The following is an 18,925-nucleotide window of genomic DNA, read 5'->3' as shown; positions in this document are numbered from 1 at the left end:
TAGAAGGCTGGAAAATATCCTAAAAAGTATATACACACATACTGGTGTTATACTGCGACCAGCAATCGCCTCAGCCTGGATGTGCAGTGCTGGAGTCGCATGGTCGGATTCCCTGACTGAGAATATTGATACCCTGGATAGGGACAATATTTTGTTAACTATAGAACATTTAAAGGATGCATTGCTATATATGCGTGATGCACAGAGGGATATTTGCACCCTGGCATCAAGAGTAAGTGCTATGTCCATCTCTGCCAGAAGAGCGTTATGGACGCGACAGTGGTCAGGGGATGCGGATTCCAAACGGCACATGGAAGTATTGCCGTATAAAGGGGAGGAGTTATTTGGGGCTGGTCTATCGGACCTGGTGGCCACGGCAACGGCTGGGAAATCCACCTTTTTACCCCAGGTCACTTCACATCAGCAGAAAAAGACACCGTCTTTTCAAACTCAGTCCTTTCGTTCCCATAAGTACAAGCAAACAAAAGGCCACTCCTTTCTGCCCCGGGGCAGAGGAAGAGGAAAAAGACTGCACCATGCAGCCGCTTCCCAGGAGCAGAAGCCCTCCCCTGCTTCTGCCAAGTCTTCAGCATGACGCTGGGGCTTTACAAGCAGACTCAGATATGGTGGGGGCCCGTCTCAAGAATTTCAACGCGCAGTGGGCTCACTCGCAAGTGGATCCCTGGATTCTACAGGTAGTATCGCAGGGGTACAAACTGGAATTCGAGGCGTTTCCCCCTCGTCGGTTCCTGAAGTCTGCTTTACCAAAGTCTCCCTCCGACAGGGAGGCAGTTTTGGAAGCCATTCACAAGCTGTATTCCCAGCAGGTGATAATCAAGGTACCCCTCCTGCAACAGGGAAAGGGGTATTATTCCACGCTGTTTGTGGTACCGAAGCCGGACGGCTCGGTGAGACCAATTTTAAATCTGAATCCTTGAACACTTACATAAAAAGGTTCAAATTCAAGATGGAGTCACTCAGAGCAGTGATCGCGAACCTGGAAGAAGGGGACTATATGGTGTCTCTGGACATCAAAGATGCTTATCTCCACGTCCCAATATACCCTTCTCACCAAGGGTACCTCAGGTTTGTAGTACAAAACTGTCATTATCAGTTTCAGACGCTGCCGTTTGGATTGTCCACGGCACCTCGGGTCTTTACCAAGGTAATGGCCGAAATGATGATTCTTCTACGAAGAAAAGGCATTTTAATTATCCCTTACTTGGACGATCTCCTGATAAGGGCAAGATCCAGGGAACAGTTAGAAGTCGGAGTAGCACTATCTCAGGTAGTGTTACGTCAGCACGGGTGGATTCTAAATATTCCAAAATCGCAGCTGATTCCAACGACACGTCTACTGTTCCTAGGAATGATTCTGGACACAGTCCAGAAGAAGGTGTTTCTCCCGGAGGAGAAGGCCAGGGAGTTATCCGAGCTAGTCAGGAACCTCCTAAAACCAGGCCAGGTCTCAGTGCATCAGTGCACGAGGGTCCTGGGAAAAATGGTGGCTTCTTACGAAGCGATTCCATTCGGAAGATTCCATGCAAGAACGTTTCAGTGGGATCTACTGGACAAATGGTCCGGATCGCATCTGCAGATGCATCAGCGGATAACCCTGTCGCCAAGGACAAGGGTGTCTCTCCTGTGGTGGCTGCAGAGTGCTCATCTACTAGAGGGCCGCAGATTTGGCATTCAGGATTGGATCCTGGTAACCACGGATGCCAGCCTGAGAGGCTGGGGAGCAGTCACACAGGGAAGGAATTTCCAGGGCTTGTGGTCAAGCATGGAAACATCTCTTCATATAAACATTCTGGAACTAAGGGCCATTTACAATGCCCTAAGTCAAGCAAAACCTCTGCTTCAGGGTCAGGCGGTGTTGATCCAATCGGACAACATCACGTCAGTCGCCCACGTAAACAGACAGGGCGGCACGAGAAGCAGGAGGGCAATGGCAGAAGCTGCAAGGATTCTTCGCTGGGCGGAAAATCATGTGATAGCACTGTCAGCAGTGTTCATTCCGGGAGTGGACAACTGGGAAGCAGACTTCCTCAGCAGACACGACCTTCACCCGGGAGAGTGGGGACTTCACCCAGAAGTCTTCCACCTGATTGTAAACCGTTGGGAAAAACCAAAGGTGGACATGATGGCGTCACGTCTAAACAAAAAACTGGACAGATATTGCGCCAGGTCAAGGGACCCTCAGGCAATAGCAGTGGACGCTCTGGTAACGCCGTGGGTGTACCAGTCAGTGTATGTGTTCCCTCCTCTGCCTCTCATACCAAAAGTACTGAGAATCATAAGAAGGAGAGGAGTAAGAACTATACTCGTGGTTCCGGATTGGCCAAGAAGGACTTGGTACCCGGAACTTCAAGAGATGCTCACGGACGAACCGTGGCCTCTACCTCTAAGAAAGGACCTGCTACTGCAGGGGCCTTGTCTGTTCCAAGACTTACCGCGGCTGCGTTTGACGGCATGGCGGTTGAACGCCGGATCCTGAGGGAAAAAGGCATTCCAGAAGAAGTCATCCCTACTCTGGTCAAAGCCAGGAAGGACGTAACCGCAAAACATTATCACCGCATTTGGCGTAAATATGTTGCGTGGTGTGAGGCCAAGAAGGCCCCTACAGAGGAATTTCAACTGGGTCGTTTCCTTCATTTCCTGCAAACAGGACTGTCTATGGGCCTAAAATTAGGGTCCATTAAGGTTCAAATTTCGGCCCTGTCGATTTTCTTCCAGAAAGAACTGGCTTCAGTACCTGAAGTTCAGACATTTGTAAAAGGGGTGCTGCACATACAGCCTCCTTTTGTGCCTCCAGTGGCACCTTGGGATCTCAATGTTGTGTTGAGTTTTCTAAAGTCACATTGGTTTGAACCACTTTCCACTGTGGACTTAAAATATCTCACATGGAAGGTGTCGATGCTGTTAGCCTTGGCTTCAGCCAGGCGTGTGTCAGAATTGGCGGCTTTATCATATAAAAGCCCTTACTTAATTTTTCATTCTGACAGGGCGGAATTGAGGACTCGTCCTCAATTTCTACCTAAGGTGGTTTCTGCATTTCACATGAACCAACCTATTGTGGTACCTGCGGCTACCAGGGACTTAGAGGACTCTAAGTTGCTTGACGTTGTCAGGGCCTTGAAAATATATGTTTCCAGGACGGCTGGAGTCAGAAAATCTGACTCGCTGTTTATCCTGTATGCACCCAACAAGCTGGGTGCTCCTGCTTCAAAGCAGACGATTGCTCGTTGGATTTGTAGTACAATTCAGCTTGCACATTCTGTGGCAGGATTGCCACAGCCAAAATCAGTAAAAGCCCATTCCACAAGGAAAGTGGGCTCATCTTGGGCGGCTGCCCGAGGGGTCTCGGCTTTACAACTTTGCCGAGCAGCTACTTGGTCAGGGGCAAACACGTTTGCTAAATTCTACAAATTTGATACCCTGGCTGAGGAGGACCTGGAGTTCTCTCATTCGGTGCTGCAGAGTCATCCGCACTCTCCCGCCCGTTTGGGAGCTTTGGTATAATCCCCATGGTCCTTACGGAGTCCCAGCATCCACTAGGACGTCAGAGAAAATAAGATTTTACTTACCGATAAATCTATTTCTCGTAGTCCGTAGTGGATGCTGGGCGCCCATCCCTAGTGCGGATTGTCTGCAATACTTGTATATAGTTATTGTTACAAAAATTCGGGTTATTATTGTTGTGAGCCATCTTTTCAGAGGCTCCTTTGCGTTTATCATACTGTTAACTGGGTTCAGATCACAAGTTGTACGGTGTGATTGGTGTGGCTGGTATGAGTCTTACCCGGGATTCAATATCCTTCCTTATTATGTACGCTCGTCCGGGCACAGTATCCTAACTGAGGCTTGGAGGAGGGTCATAGGGGGAGGAGCCAGTGCACACCACCTGATCCTTAAGCTTTTATTTTGTGCCCTGTCTCCTGCGGAGCCGCTATTCCCCATGGTCCTTACGGAGTCCCAGCATCCACTACGGACTACGAGAAATAGATTTATCGGTAAGTAAAATCTTATTTTTTTCGCAGCGGTGCGAACCGGTCAGTTCTGCACATGCACGGTGGCCGCAATGCACAGGCTCGTCGTTGCCCAGCGACAAGAAGAACGAAGAAAGCGATTGCTACCGCGATCGCAAGAAGATTGACAGCAGATAGGCGTTCCGGGGGCGGCAAGTTACCGTTTTGTGGGAGTGTGAGTCCAACGCAGGTGTGTCCAGGCATTTGTAGGGCGGGTGTCTGACGTCAATTCCTGGACCGGACAGGCTGAAGACATCGCAGCGGGTGAGTAACTTTGAAAGCTACTCAAACTGCACAAAATGTTTTTGCATAGCATGGCTGCACAAGCGTTCGCAGCCTTGCTATGCAAAAAAGCCCTCCCTCATAGGTGGCGTCTAGTTGATCGCATGGGCAGTGAAAAGTTTCTACGTGCGATCAACTCGGAATGACCCCCATAATACCTTACCTAGAGGATCTGCTGATAAAAGCACCATCCAGGGAGAGGTTGTTTGATCACGGGTGGATTCTGAACCTGCCAGAATCTCACCTGGAACCAACACGGAGGCTTCCGTTCCTGGGGATGATACTGGATACTGAGGCACAGAAGGTATTCTTTCCATTGGAAAAGGCATTGGTAATCCAGTCAATGGTGCGGGACGTTCTAAGACCGACCCGGATATCTGTGCATCTATACATTCGCCTCCTGGGGAAGATGGTAGCCTCTTACGAGGCACTGCAGTATGGAAGGTTTCACGTAAGGCCCTTCCAGCTGAATCTGTTGTACAAATGGTCTGGATTGCATCTTCACATGCACCAGAGGATACATCTGTCGCCAAAAGCCATGATGTCTCCTCTGTGGTGGCTTCAGACTTCTCACCTGACCGAGGGCCGAAGGTTCGAGATTCAAAATTGGATTCTGCTAACCACAGACGCAAGCCTCAAAGGTTGGGGAGCAGTCACCCAAGGGGAACAGTTCCAAGGAAAATGGTCAAGTCAGGAAACCATTCTTCCGATCAACATTCTGGAACTAAGAGCCATTTACAACACCCTTTTCTCCTTCATCCACTAGGGGCCACTGGAGCGTAGTTACAATGGGGAAATAGTAGGCAGTAATTGCACTTTAAAATTCTAACACTGTGGCTAGCTCCTCCCCTACTATCTCATCACATCTTGTTCAGGATCACGCCATTCAGGTTCAGTTGAACAATGTGACGGTGGTAACGTACATAAACCGACAGGGCGGAACGAAGAGCAGAGCAGCAGTGTCAGAGGTAACAATGATTCTCCTCTGGGCAGAACGGCACACTGTGGCTTTGTCAGCAGTCCTCATTCCGGGAGTGGACAACTGGGAAGCAGACTTCCTCAGCAGACACGACCTCCACCCAGGGGAGTGGGGCCTTCACCTGGAGGTGTTTGGGAGCTTGACACGTCGGTGGGGAATTTCACAAATCGACATGATGGCCTATCGACTCAACAAGAAGCTCAAGCAGTATTGTTCCAGGTCGAGAGACCCACAAGCAGTGGCGGTGGACGCTCTGGTGACTCCATGGGACTACCAGGCGATGTATGTGTTTCCACCACTTCCATTGACCCCAAGAATTCTCAAAAGAATATAAAGGGAAAAGTTTCAAGCTATTCTCATTGCTCCGGACTGGCCAAGAAGGGCCTGTTACACGGGTCTACTGGAGATGCTCCTAGAGGACCCGTGGCCTCTACCTCTTTGCAAGGATTTTCTACAACAGGGGCCGTTCGTCTATCACGACTTACCGCTTACGTTTGACGGCATGGAGGTTGAGCGTCATATTCTATCCTGGAAAGGGATCTCGGACAGGGTTATTCCAACCTTGATCCAAGCCAGAAACAGAGTAACGTCTAAACATTACCACCGTATTTGGGGAAAAAATACATTTCTTGGTGTGAGAACAGGAAATTTTCCTGCGGTGGAATTTCAACTGGGACGTTTTCTCTTTTTTTTTTTTTTTTTTTTTTGCAGTCAGTAGTGGATGTGGGCCTACGATTGGGCTCCTTTTAAAAGTCCAGATTTCGGCCTTATCCATTTTCTTCCAGAAACAATTGGCTTCTCTCCCGGAGGTTCAGACATTTTTGAAGGGTGTTCTGCACATCCAGCCACCCTTTGTGCCTCCTACGGCACCGTGGGATCTCAACGTGGTGTTGCAGTTCCTGCAGTCGGAATAGTTTGAGCCTTTACAGGACGTTGACGTCAAGTTTCTTATGTGGAAGGCTGTCACACTGTTGGCCTTTGCTTAAGCAAGGCGTATGTCGGAGCTGGGGGCGTTGTTACAAAAGCCCCTATTTGATTCTTCATGAACATAGAGCTGAACTCAGAACTCATCAGCAATTTCTTCCAAAGGTGGTGTCTGTGTTTCATATCAACCAACCTATTGTGGTTCCGGTGGTTACCGACACCTCTGCTACATCAAAGCCCTTGGATGTTGTGACTGCTTTGAAGATCTATGTGAAGCGGACAACTCGTCACAGAAAATCGCTGTTTGTTCTCTGATACCAAGAAAATTGTGGGTCCTGCTAGGAGCCTTGGGCACTTTAAGAAATCAATAGTGTGCATTGGCTCCTCCCTCTATGCCCCTCCTACCAGACTCAGTTTAGAAACTGTGCCCGAGGAGATGGACATACTGTGAGAGGAGGATTTAAAAGAACAGTGGTGAGATATAGGGGTTTTGAAGAGACAGATCAAAGCCAACACCATTTAGAACTGCAATATACGACTGACATCGCCGTCCGGTTTCAATTGAAGCTGAAACCCGGAGGATGATAGTTGGATTTTGCACCTATAATTGGCGGGCAATGTTTGTAGGTGTGCTGAGGTCAGGGTCTGCGTCTTTCAACTCCTCTGTCCCAACAGAGGCGTTCCAGCGGTCATTCGGAGTAAGCTCAGGATGTGACTGTGATCTAATGTTGCATCTTTGGACACTCAGATCTGAGATGCTGGCAGGAGGCGTGGTGGGGTTTTTTTTTAATATTTTTTTTTAGACATTTTATTTTTTTACTTCAGGTGCCTGTTGCAGCAGTGATATATTTGTGCATTGCTGCCGGGTCAGTCTCTGTATCTCCCCTTACATTATGAACACAATAAATCGTGTCAGTGTTCTCAATTATTTGTTTTCTTAAATATTCTATCCAGGGGAGCTACTAATGTAACACTGTAACGAAAATTGTGCTTGGGCTTTGTTATACTTTTTGGAGAGGGTAAAAAAATTTTACTTTTATGCAGCGTGTGTGTGTATAATTTATTTATTTATTTTGTTTAAAAAATCTGTGTATTGGAGACATCAAGGGCAAAATGGGGCAGGGGAGAAGAATGTATTCAGTAGTTTGTGGGATTGTAACGCCAGTCAGATTAATAGTTTTTTAGTTCAAAACAGCTGGAATTTGTAATGGCTGCTCGAGGTGGGCAGAAAATTACCCTGTGTGTCACAGTTTCTTCGTCATGTTTGTGAGAATATTGTAGCCCTTCTTTTTTTACATATTACATCATTTATAGGCTTTTTGTCTTTGATACATTTGTTTACCTATGATTTAGAGTTCACTTCCCATATACCATACCACTCTTCTGGTTCCATCATCTTGCCATAGTCTGCTTCCAATTTAAACAGAGACCTAGAATGTGATGGCAGAAAAGAATGGCCCATCTAGTCTGCCCTTTTTTTACCATATTTTTTACCTCAAACCTGATTTGATCCATATTTCTCTGTAACCTCCCACCTCTGCTGGGAGGTTATTCCACTTGTCTACTACCCTTTCTGTGAAGTAATGTCTTCGAATTTCCCCTCTCTCCAATTTCAGTGTATGTCCTCATGTTCTAATACTCCTCTTCCTTTGAAGAATGTTTCCCTCCTGGACTTTGTTAAAACCCCTGATATATGTGAAAGTTTCTATCATGTCCCCCCTTTCCCTTCTCTGCTCCAAACTATACATATTGAGATCTTTCAGCCTTTCTGGGTAAGTTTTGTGATGTAGGCCATGCACCATTTTAGTTGCCCTTCTTTGTACAGTCTCTAATGTATTTATATCCTTCTGAAGATATGGCCTCCAGAATTGAATACAGTATTCTAGATGATGCCGTACAAATGGGATGCAGTCAATTTACCTCCAATCAAAATCCCGACGGTCAAAATACCGACATGGACAAAATACCGACATGTAAAATGTCGACAGGTCAAAATGCTTACATGAGTTTTTCATGATTTATTTCATTGAAACTGACTTGTTCATACTTTACCATCCCAGTGGTCCTGGAGGGGGAATATAATAGTGTGCCGAGCGCAGCAAGCCATGCGAGGGGACGCGGTACACTTATATGGTGTCCATGTCGACCTATGTTGACATACACAAAAAAAGATGAAACCGCATGTCGGTGTTTTGTCCATGTCGGTATTTTGACCGTCGGTCAATTGCTGTCCGGATTTCGACCGACTGGATTTTGATTGGAGGTATTTCATACCGATCCCGTGCCAGTGACCTATACAGTGGCATTATTACTTCTCTCTTTCTGCTGCTGATTCTTCTCCCAATGCAGCCAACATCTGACTAACCTACCGCATTGCTTTTTGGTTTTGTGTTGTTTTTTTCCTTCACCATTGGAAGGTGCGCAGAAGAGTGCGTCTACTAAGCTAGTACTTTCAGAACTATCCCATGGGAAATCAGGTGTCGCTTTGAGGTCAGAGAACTTAGAACATGTTTGACCCATTCTGGTAGTAAATGATGGCATTAAGCCGATAAGAGTCAGGTGTTTGCACATTGTGGAATTATTATTTTTTCCGGATCAAAACCCTAAGTGATAAATTGCAGGTTATAAATCTATAAATTGCCTGGTTTTGCCTACACCTCCAAAGTTGGTAAAAAAACAAACAAAAAAAACCCCTTTTAATCTAGAAGTGTCAGGATTAATAGTGCAGCTCATCAGATAAGATCCTCCAGAATTAAAATGTTTTTAGAGAACAATTAAGGTCCTAAATAAAAAATAAAAAATTATATTTTCCAGTCCTGTCTCCTTTAAGGCAGATGAATGGTCTTGTTTTATGTTTGTTAATGTGGGACACTATGGTGCGGAGAACAGGGGATAATGCTTGTTTGCTTTATTTATTTTTTGCAAACAGAGATTTGTAAAAGGAAGAATGGTCTGTTTGCGGTTTCCCAGTTCGTCTTTGTTATACAGCTAAGCAGCTGTCTAGGTAGACATTGTGTGCATTATGCCTGCATTTAAGTCCAAAAGAAGGTATATTCGTTAATGACTGTTATAGAGAGGGCAGAGAGACTGTGGTGGTTTACATCCAATATGTAACAACGCTTTCCTGCAAACCCGGCAGTGCACTGTGAAATACCAGTGACATTCCTTACATCCCATTACCTGCACACTGCTCTCACACAGCTCTCCACTGCAGGCTGATCTCCCTTACCACGCTGCAGAAAGAGACAATGGAATAGATACATAAATAAAAAAAATTAACCACTAAAAACAGTGTTTCCGGCACTGCACACTTATAACAGGTGTTGAGGCAAAGTCACATGTCACAGCCTGTTGTACTTTTCTCATGGCCATTTGCTGTGATGTGCCCACACCACTTCACAAAACAAAGTCAAATTAGCTTGCGCATGCCAGGATTTCACCCGCGTTACTCGCTATTGTATTACATGACGGGTTCTGATTTTTCCTGTTTAAATGTCACGCAGTGGCCAGTGTGATGCAGCAGCACGGCTTCTGTGCATCTCTGCTGGTGAAAGGAGCTGCCAGTGGCTTTACAGTCCTGCTGGAGTTCTAGCAACCTGCGCAGGAGGAATGCAATCACTGGCAGCCCGGCATCACATAGTTGGATGACATGTGAGTCTCTTGCATGCTGGGACAAGCAGCTCGGAGACCGGTTTAACTGTTTCACCTTCATTTGTGTGTCTGCAAAATCTTTGCTATCTGTACTTGGTCCTCCTGCCTCCCCGCTCACCCCTGCATAAACCTCACCCGTATCAATAGGCCACAACTGCTACTTACTAAATGGGCACTATTAACTTTGTGGTTCTTTTGTTTTTACATTGGAGTGGGGCAGGGGTGGGGGCTGCTGTCAGCGATAATATTCCTTAAATAACACTTTATTGATTATTACAACAACAGTTTGGTCTTTGAATTGTCAAGTAGGCAGACATACCCTTCACAAAGCACAGTGTAGGCTGCCATCACACACACACACACACACACACACACTCTCTCTCTCTCTCTCTCTCTCTCTCTCTCTCTCTCTCTCCTCTCCCTCTCCCTCTCCCTCTCCCTCTCCCTCTCCCTCTCCCTCTCCCTCTCCCTCTCCCTCTCCCTCTCCCTCTCCCTCTCCCTCTCCCTCTCCCTCTCCCTCTCCCTCTCCCTCTCCCTCTCCCTCTCTCTCCTCTCAATCGTTTCAAGACCGAAACCAGTAGTCAGAAATTGCCTGCAGCAATTTGAGTGATTATACAGAGATAGAGACATTTATGGAAAATGTAATCAGCGTTATATATAGATTGTTATATCCTCCTGGCATTCTGGTCCAAATGTATTAAGCCTTAAAAAGTGATATAATGGCGAGAGATAAAGTTCCAGCCAATCAGCTTCCTAACAGTCATGTTACAGGATATGTTTAAAAAAAATGACAGATGCTGATTGGCTGGCTCTTTGTCGCTCTTTATCACTCTCTCCACTTTATCGCTTTTTAAGGCTTAATACATTTAGGCCTCTGTTCAGCCAGCGTGCAGAAAGATGGGGCAGACATGTGACCGGATTACTCCAGTCACATGCCCCGTCTTTTCTGCATGCCGGTCAAGTGATTGCAGGGCCCAGTGATAGATCCAGCAGGCTGTCCCTGCCTAGGAAAGTTGGGCCAGCAAAAACAAAACAAAAAAAATGTACGTACAGTATATTGAGCATGCGGTAGTATTGTCCTCGTTGGCGAGTGGTCGAGCAAAATGTATTTTATTATAAAAACATTTAGAAAAGTAATCTTTTCACTAAATAGATAAAAAAAACCACTATCCTGGTTACAGGGCTTTATTAACTATGGACTGACTATAAACTAGTTTAGCGTGTAACTTTTTGTCCATTGTTAGTGGTTGTAGAGAAGAAGATAACGTAAAATGTTGCTTTGGAAAAACACTAGCAAATATTTATTTATAAGGTGGATTTGAATACAGGAATCTTGTGCACACAGGCATTATACTGTATGTAGGCGTGTATGTGGGCAGTTTGCAACATTAATATAGAACAATTAAAAAGCAACATAAAATGGACTGAGATTTTGCTTTGTGTTGTAGTGCATCTGAAGCAGATTATAGTGTTAGACATTCCTATTTGCATGAAACAAGCGTCATACATGCAACATGTGTCTCTTTCATCCTGGGCAGGTCTTAAAAATATATTGCAGTTGCACAATGCATTCACTGTGTTTTTATATACATGTTGTTGTTATCATTGATAAGGCTCCACAGTGCTCCACAGAGCAGACAAACATTGCATTAAACAGAGTTACTGTGTATAGGGTAGACACAATAAGTACAGACATGAAGTGAGAGCTTACATCCTCTGCGGAAGAGGGGGAAAGTTATACAAGAAGCGAGTGTAGATCAAAGTGGTGATTGGGACCAGATGTGGTTAGTACCTGTCTGAGGGGCATTAGTGGGAGTAGGATAGGTGTGAGGGGGCATTAGCGGGAATAGAGTAGGTTTGAGGGGGCATTAGCGGAAGTAGGGTGGGTGTGAGGGAGCATTAGCGGAAGTAGGGTGGGTGTGAGGGGGCATTAGTGGGAGTAGGGTGGGTGTGAGGGGGGGGCATTAGCGGGAGTAGGGTGGGTGTGAGGGGGCATTAGTAGGGTGGGCGGGAGTAGGGTGGGTGGGAGGGGGCAGTAGCGGAAGTAGGGTGGGTGTGGGGGGACAGTAAGTGGGGTAGGTTTAGTGGGAGGGGGTTTTCTTGGAATGTTAGATATAGGGGAGATGTACTGAGCCGCGGAGAGAGCTAAAGTACCAGCTCCTAACTTCCATGTTATAGGCTGTGTTTGTAAAATGACAGGTGCTGATCGGTTGGTTCTTTATCTCTCTCCACTTTCACTCTCCAAGACTTGTAACATCTGCCCCAAGTGGTGGGGATTTTCCCAAGTGTGCAGCAGCAGGAGAGGCTGACACCTGAGAGGAGAAGCAGGTGAGAGCCAGAGCACCTTGCTGTGACAGCTGAGATGTGTCAGGGGGAGGCGCTGAGGGCATGTCAGGTTGAGTAGTCAGAATTGCACGCTAGGGGACACGGGGAGTTGCCTTCAAGTATCAAAATAAACAATATGAAAGGGACACTGCTTCCTATCCAAATCCGTGCTACAGCTCTATGTACAAAACCTGGTCTCATACACTATACTGCATCCGACTCGGAACAAGGCCCATGTTATATCAGTGGGATCTCTTTGTAGAGACAAGTGTGGGATCCAATCGGTAAAGAAAAGGATTTTGTTTTGTTTTTTCTTTCATTGTTTTCTTTTCTTATTTTCTATGAATAAATAAAAGTGGCAACTTTGAGTGGCTGTGGCAACAAATGTTTCATGAACACATTCCCTGTGTAAATATGCAATATTTGTAAAATACTTTGGGGTAAATTTACTAATGTGTGTTGTTTTTTTGTTGTTTTTTTAGAACTGGTGGTGTTGCCCATAGCAACCAATCAGATTTTACTTAACATTTACCTAGCTGCTTCTAGAAGATAAAGGATAGAATCTGATTGGTTACTATGAGCAACATCACCAGTTCTAAAAAAAAAAAAAATCCCACCTTAGTAAATTTTTACCCCATTGTGTCCTTTTTGGACTAAAACGCATCTCCCTGAACCCTCAAGGGGAGCAGGTCTGCAGCTGAGGCTTGCCAATACCTTCGGTGCACACTGGAGGTGAGGACAAGGTGATCTGTACGTCCGTCAGTCTCTCCATGATCCAGATACGTTTCCAGTGTAACAAGCCTGCGATAACAGTCCTCCCACACATTACGTGAAAGGCTTTGCACGCTTACTTGCCATAATTGCTTTATGGACAGATGTCAGCTCTCACGTGACTCACTATGAGGTGACAGCATTAACCTGTGGTTATCCACCTGCCGCTCACACTGCCGCTTGTTTTTATAAGGAATCCTTTTTAGCTTGCTGTGGTAACACATAGCGGACTATGTACATGGATGGGAGTTTGTGACCGCGCTGGTGTTTACATAAATATCCTTCCAAAGAATGTATGTATACCTTACAGTATGCCGCATGCTAGCATATGACAGGCGGTGACCAGCATTGCTCACAGCAACAAATGTTATACCCGGCAATGGCCGGTACTGTATATTACTGCCCACAGTGACCGGATGTCATTGTACAATCATCACTGTTATATCCAGCAATGGCCGGTACTGTATATTACTGCCCACAGTGACTGGATGTCATTGTACAGTCATCACTGTTATATCCAGCAATGGCCGGTACTGTATATTACTGCCCACAGTGACCGGGTGTCATTGTACAGTCATCACTTATATCCAGCAATGGCCGTACTGTATATTACTGCCCACAGTGACCGGATGTCATTGTACAGTCATCACGGTGTTATACCCAGCAATGGCCGGTACTGTATACTACTGCCCACAGTGACCGGATGTCATTGTACAATCATCACTGTTATATCCAGCAATGGCCGGTACTGTATATTACTGCCCACAGTGACCGGATGTCATTGTACAGTCATCACTGTTATATCTAGCAATGGCCGGTACTGTATATTACTGCCCACAGTGACCGGATGTCATTGTACAGTCATCACTGTGTTATACTCAGCAATGGCCAGTACTGTATATTACTGCTCACAGTGACCGGATGTCATTGTACAATCATCACTGTTATATCCAGCAATGGCCGGTACTGTATATTACTGCCCACAGTGACCGGATGTCATTGTACAGTCATCACTGTTATACTCAGCAATGGCCGGTACTGTATATTACTGCCCACAGTGACCGGATGTCATTGTACAGTCATCACTGTTATACTCAGCAATGGCCGGTACTGTATATTACTGCTCACAGTGAGCGGATGTCATTGTACAATCATCACTGTTATATCCAGCAATGGCCGGTACTGTATATTACTGCCCACAGTGACCGGATGTCATTGTACAGTCATCACTGTTATATCCAGCAATGGCCGGTACTGTATATTACTGCCCACAGTGACCGGATGTCATTGTACAGTCATCACTGTTATATCCAGCAATGGCCGGTACTGTATATTACTGCCCACAGTGACCGGATGTCATTGTACAGTCATCACTGTTATATCTAGCAATGGCCGGTACTGTATATTACTGCCCACAGTGACCGGATGTCATTGTACAGTCATCACTGTTATACTCGGCAATGGCTGTATATTACTGCCCACAGTGACCGGATGTCATTGTACAGTCATCACTGTTATATCCAGCAATGGCCGGTACTGTATATTACTGCCCACAGTGACCGGATGTCATTGTACAGTCATCACTGTTATATCTAGCAATGGCCGGTACTGTATATTACTGCCCACAGTGACCGGATGTCATTGTACAGTCATCACTGTTATACTCGGCAATGGCTGTATATTACTGCCCACAGTGACCGGATGTCATTGTACAGTCATCACTGTTATATCCAGCAATGGCCGGTATTGTATATTGCTGCCCACAGTGACCGGATGTCATTGTACAGTCTTCACTGTTATATCCAGCAATGGCCGGTACTGTATATTACTGCCCACAGTGACCGGATGTCATTGTACAATCATCACTGTAATATCTAGCAATGGCTGTACTGTATATTACTACCCACAGTGGCTGGGTGTCATTGTACAGTCATCTCTGTTATATCCAGCAATGGTCGGTACTGTATATTACTGCCCACAGTGACCGGGTGTCATTGTACAGTCATCACTATTCTATCCAGCAATGGCCGTACTGTATATTACTGCTCACAGTGACCGGATGTCATTGTACAGTCATCACTGTTATACCCGGCAATGGCCGTACTGTATATTACTGCCCACAGTGACCGGATGTCATTGTACAGTCAGCACTGTTATACCCGGCAATGGCCGGTACTGTATATTACTGCCCACAGTGACCGGATGTCATTGTACAGTCATCACTGTTATATCTAGCAATGGCCGGTACTGTATATTACTGCCCACAGTGACCGGATGTCATTGTACAGTCATCACTGTGTTATACTCAGCAATGGCCAGTACTGTATATTACTGCTCACAGTGACCGGATGTCATTGTACAATCATCACTGTTATATCCAGCAATGGCCGGTACTGTATATTACTGCCCACAGTGACCGGATGTCATTGTACAGTCATCACTGTTATACTCAGCAATGGCCAGTACTGTATATTACTGCTCACAGTGACCGGATGTCATTGTACAGTCATCACTGTTATATCCAGCAATGGCCGGTACTGTATATTACTGCCCACAGTGACCGGATGTCATTGTACAGTCATCACTGTTATATCCAGCAATGGCCGGTACTGTATATTACTGCCCACAGTGACCGGATGTCATTGTACAGTCATCACTGTTATACTCGGCAATGGCTGTATATTACTGCCCACAGTGACCGGATGTCATTGTACAGTCATCACTGTTATATCCAGCAATGGCCGGTACTGTATATTACTGCCCACAGTGACCGGATGTCATTGTACAGTCATCACTGTTATATCTAGCAATGGCCGGTACTGTATATTACTGCCCACAGTGACCGGATGTCATTGTACAGTCATCACTGTTATACTCGGCAATGGCTGTATATTACTGCCCACAGTGACCGGATGTCATTGTACAGTCATCACTGTTATATCCAGCAATGGCCGGTACTGTATATTACTGCCCACAGTGACCGGATGTCATTGTACAGTCATCACTGTTATATCTAGCAATGGCCGGTACTGTATATTACTGCCCACAGTGACCGGATGTCATTGTACAGTCATCACTGTTATACTCGGCAATGGCTGTATATTACTGCCCACAGTGACCGGATGTCATTGTACAGTCATCACTGTTATATCCAGCAATGGTCGGTACTGTATATTACTGCCCACAGTGACCGGATGTCATTGTACAGTCATCACTGTTCTGTCCAGCAATGGCCGGTACTGTATATTACTGCCCACAGTGACCGGATGTCATTGTACAATCATCACTGTTATATCCAGCAATGGCCGGTACTGTATATTACTGCCCACAGTGACCGGATGTCATTGTACAGTCAGCACTGTTATACTCGGCAATGGCCAGTACTGTATATTACTGCCCACAGTGACCGGATGTCATTGTACAGTCATCACTGTTATACTCGGCAATGGCCGGTACTGTATATTACTGCCCACAGTGACCAGATGTCATTGTACAGTCATCACTGTTATATCCAGCAATGGCCGTACTGTATATTACTGCCCACAGTGACCGGATGTCATTGTACAGTCATCACTGTTCTGTCCAGCAATGGCCGGTACTGTATATTACTGCCCACAGTGACCGGATGTCATTGTACAGTCATCACTGTTATACCCTGCAATGGCCGGTACTGTATATTACTACCCACAGTGACCGGATGTCATTGTACAGTCATCACTGTTATACCCAGCAATGGCCGTACTGTATATTACTGCCCACAGTGACCGGATGTCATTGTACAGTCATCACTGTTATACCCAGCAATGGCCGGTACTGTATATTACTGCCCACAGTGACCGGATGTCATTGTACAGTCATCGCTGTTGTATCCAGTAATGGCCAGTACTGTATATTTCTGCTCACAGTGACCGGATGTCATTGTACAGTCATCACTGTTGTATCCAGTAATGGCCGTACTGTATATTACTGCCCACAGTGACCGGATGTCATTGTACAGTCATCACTGTTCTGTCCAGCAATGGCCGGTACTGTATATTACTGCCCACAGTGACCGGATGTCATTGTACAGTCATCACTGTTCTGTCCAGCAATGGCCGATACTGTATATTACTGCCCACAGTGACCGGATGTCATTGTACAGTCAGCACTGTTATATCCAGCAATGGCCAGTACTGTATATTACTGCCCACAGTGACCGGATGTCATTGTACAGTCATCACTGTTATACCCAGCAATGGCCGGTACTGTATATTACTGCTCACAGTGACCGGATGTCATTGTACAGTCATCACTGTTATACTCGGCAATGGCCAGTACTGTATATTACTGCCCACAGTGACCGGATGTCATTGTACAGTCATCACTGTTGTATCCAGCAATGGCCAGTACTGTATATTACTGCCCACAGTGACCGGATGTCATTGTACAGTCATCACTGTTATACCCAGCAATGGCCGGTACTGTATATTACTGCTCACAGTGACCGGATGTCATTGTACAGTCATCACTGTTATACTCAGCAATGGCCGGTAATGTATATTACTGCCCACAGTGACCGGATGTCATTGTACAGTCATCACTGTGTTATACTCAGCAATGGCCGGTACTGTATATTACTGCCCACAGTGACCGGATGTCATTGTACAGTCATCACTGTTATATCCAGCAATGGCCGGTACTGTATATTACTGCCCACAGTGACCGGATGTCATTGTACAGTCATCACTGTTATACTCAGCAATGGCCGGTACTGTATATTACTGCCCACAGTGACCAGGCTGTAAATGGTGCACTGTAATTATGTATACTTGTGACACAGTTGCCTTGTTCGCATAAGTATGTGCTCCTGTAACTACCTGTCGGTTCTATTCCCCCGTCCGGCACTCAAGAACCCTTGTGGCGTCTTATAAATAAGAAATAATAACTGAGCCTCTTCTGAATTAGAAACAGCAGCTGGAATCCCCCTGATCTAAAGTGCCTGAATGTGTGTCTACTACTACTGTTCATGACTCCACTACCAGGACCACCTTAATATTCGCTAAGGCAAGTGTCTTCATATTGTCATTGGTTCACGGAGGCTGCAGTTGTATGTATGTGGCGTCGTCATCCTCTCCTAATAGACTGTTCTGGATAGTACTATAGCAGTTCTATATGCATCGGTCCTCAAACAATAGTCAAATAGTGTGCAGTCTGTAAATGTAAAAGGAAACTTAAAATACCCTCTGCACGCAATATAGGCAGCCATTGTTCTGTGCTAAAGCGCATCGCACCTTAATCGTGTCCTGCCTGGTGATTAGCTCACTGTGTCAGTGCATGTGACGGGCAGTGACATGATGTGAGGAGGGGAATGGAGGCAGCAGGAAGCCACGGACTGAGAGTTACATAGTGGAAGGAGCAGGGTCCCCAGCAGCACAAAGTATATCAGGAGAGGAGTAATGTGTTAGTAAGGGCAGGGCTACATGTGACAGGGACATGATGTGAGGAGGGGAGTGGTGACAGCAGAAAGCCACAGAATGGGAGTTATATAGTGGTGGAGCAGGGTCCCCCAGCAGCACAGAGTATATCAGGAGAGGAGTAATGTGTTAATTAGGACAGGGCTACATCGCATTGGGTTGATCTATAGACCACCAGGCCAGGGGCAGGATTTGGACAGGAACCTATTGTTGGACATCTCTAAAATGTCTTTAAAGGGAGAAGGCATAATCATGGGAGACTTTAATTTACCTGATGTAAATAGGGAGGGGTCCTTTGCAAGATCAGCTAAAAGTGGCAAATTTCTAAATTCCTTACAGGGAGCATCTCTCAAGCAATTGGTGAGGGAGCCCACTCGCAAAGACTCAATATTAGATTTAATTCTTACAAATAGTGACAGGATATCCGACATATATGTGGGTGAGCACCTGGGATCCAGTGATCATCAAGCAGTATGGTTTAGTATAGACAGGACCCAACTCCTGTCACACAA

At 45.9% G+C, this 18,925-nt stretch overlaps 1 protein-coding gene across 2 annotated transcripts in view; it reads left to right on the top strand.

Moving 5' to 3' along the window:
- LOC134929234 (lactosylceramide alpha-2,3-sialyltransferase-like) overlaps window positions 1–18,925 on the top strand; it is a 140,611-nt gene that overhangs the window by 34,547 nt on the left and 87,139 nt on the right. The window contains exon 1 of one of the 2 annotated variants that reach the window (XM_063924975.1): window positions 9,807–9,864. The exons of the other annotated variant lie outside the window; for it this stretch is intronic. Coding sequence (XP_063781045.1) covers window positions 9,863–9,864 — 2 coding nt within the window. The 5' untranslated portion in view covers window positions 9,807–9,862. Of the gene's footprint in view, window positions 1–9,806; window positions 9,865–18,925 lie in introns of those variants that run through there. 2 annotated transcript variants of the gene reach the window in all.

This window comes from Pseudophryne corroboree, chromosome 1 (genome assembly GCF_028390025.1).
Source record: "Pseudophryne corroboree isolate aPseCor3 chromosome 1, aPseCor3.hap2, whole genome shotgun sequence".
Lineage (NCBI taxonomy): Eukaryota > Metazoa > Chordata > Amphibia > Anura > Myobatrachidae > Pseudophryne > Pseudophryne corroboree.
This window is presented reverse-complemented; position numbering and strand designations above follow the sequence as displayed.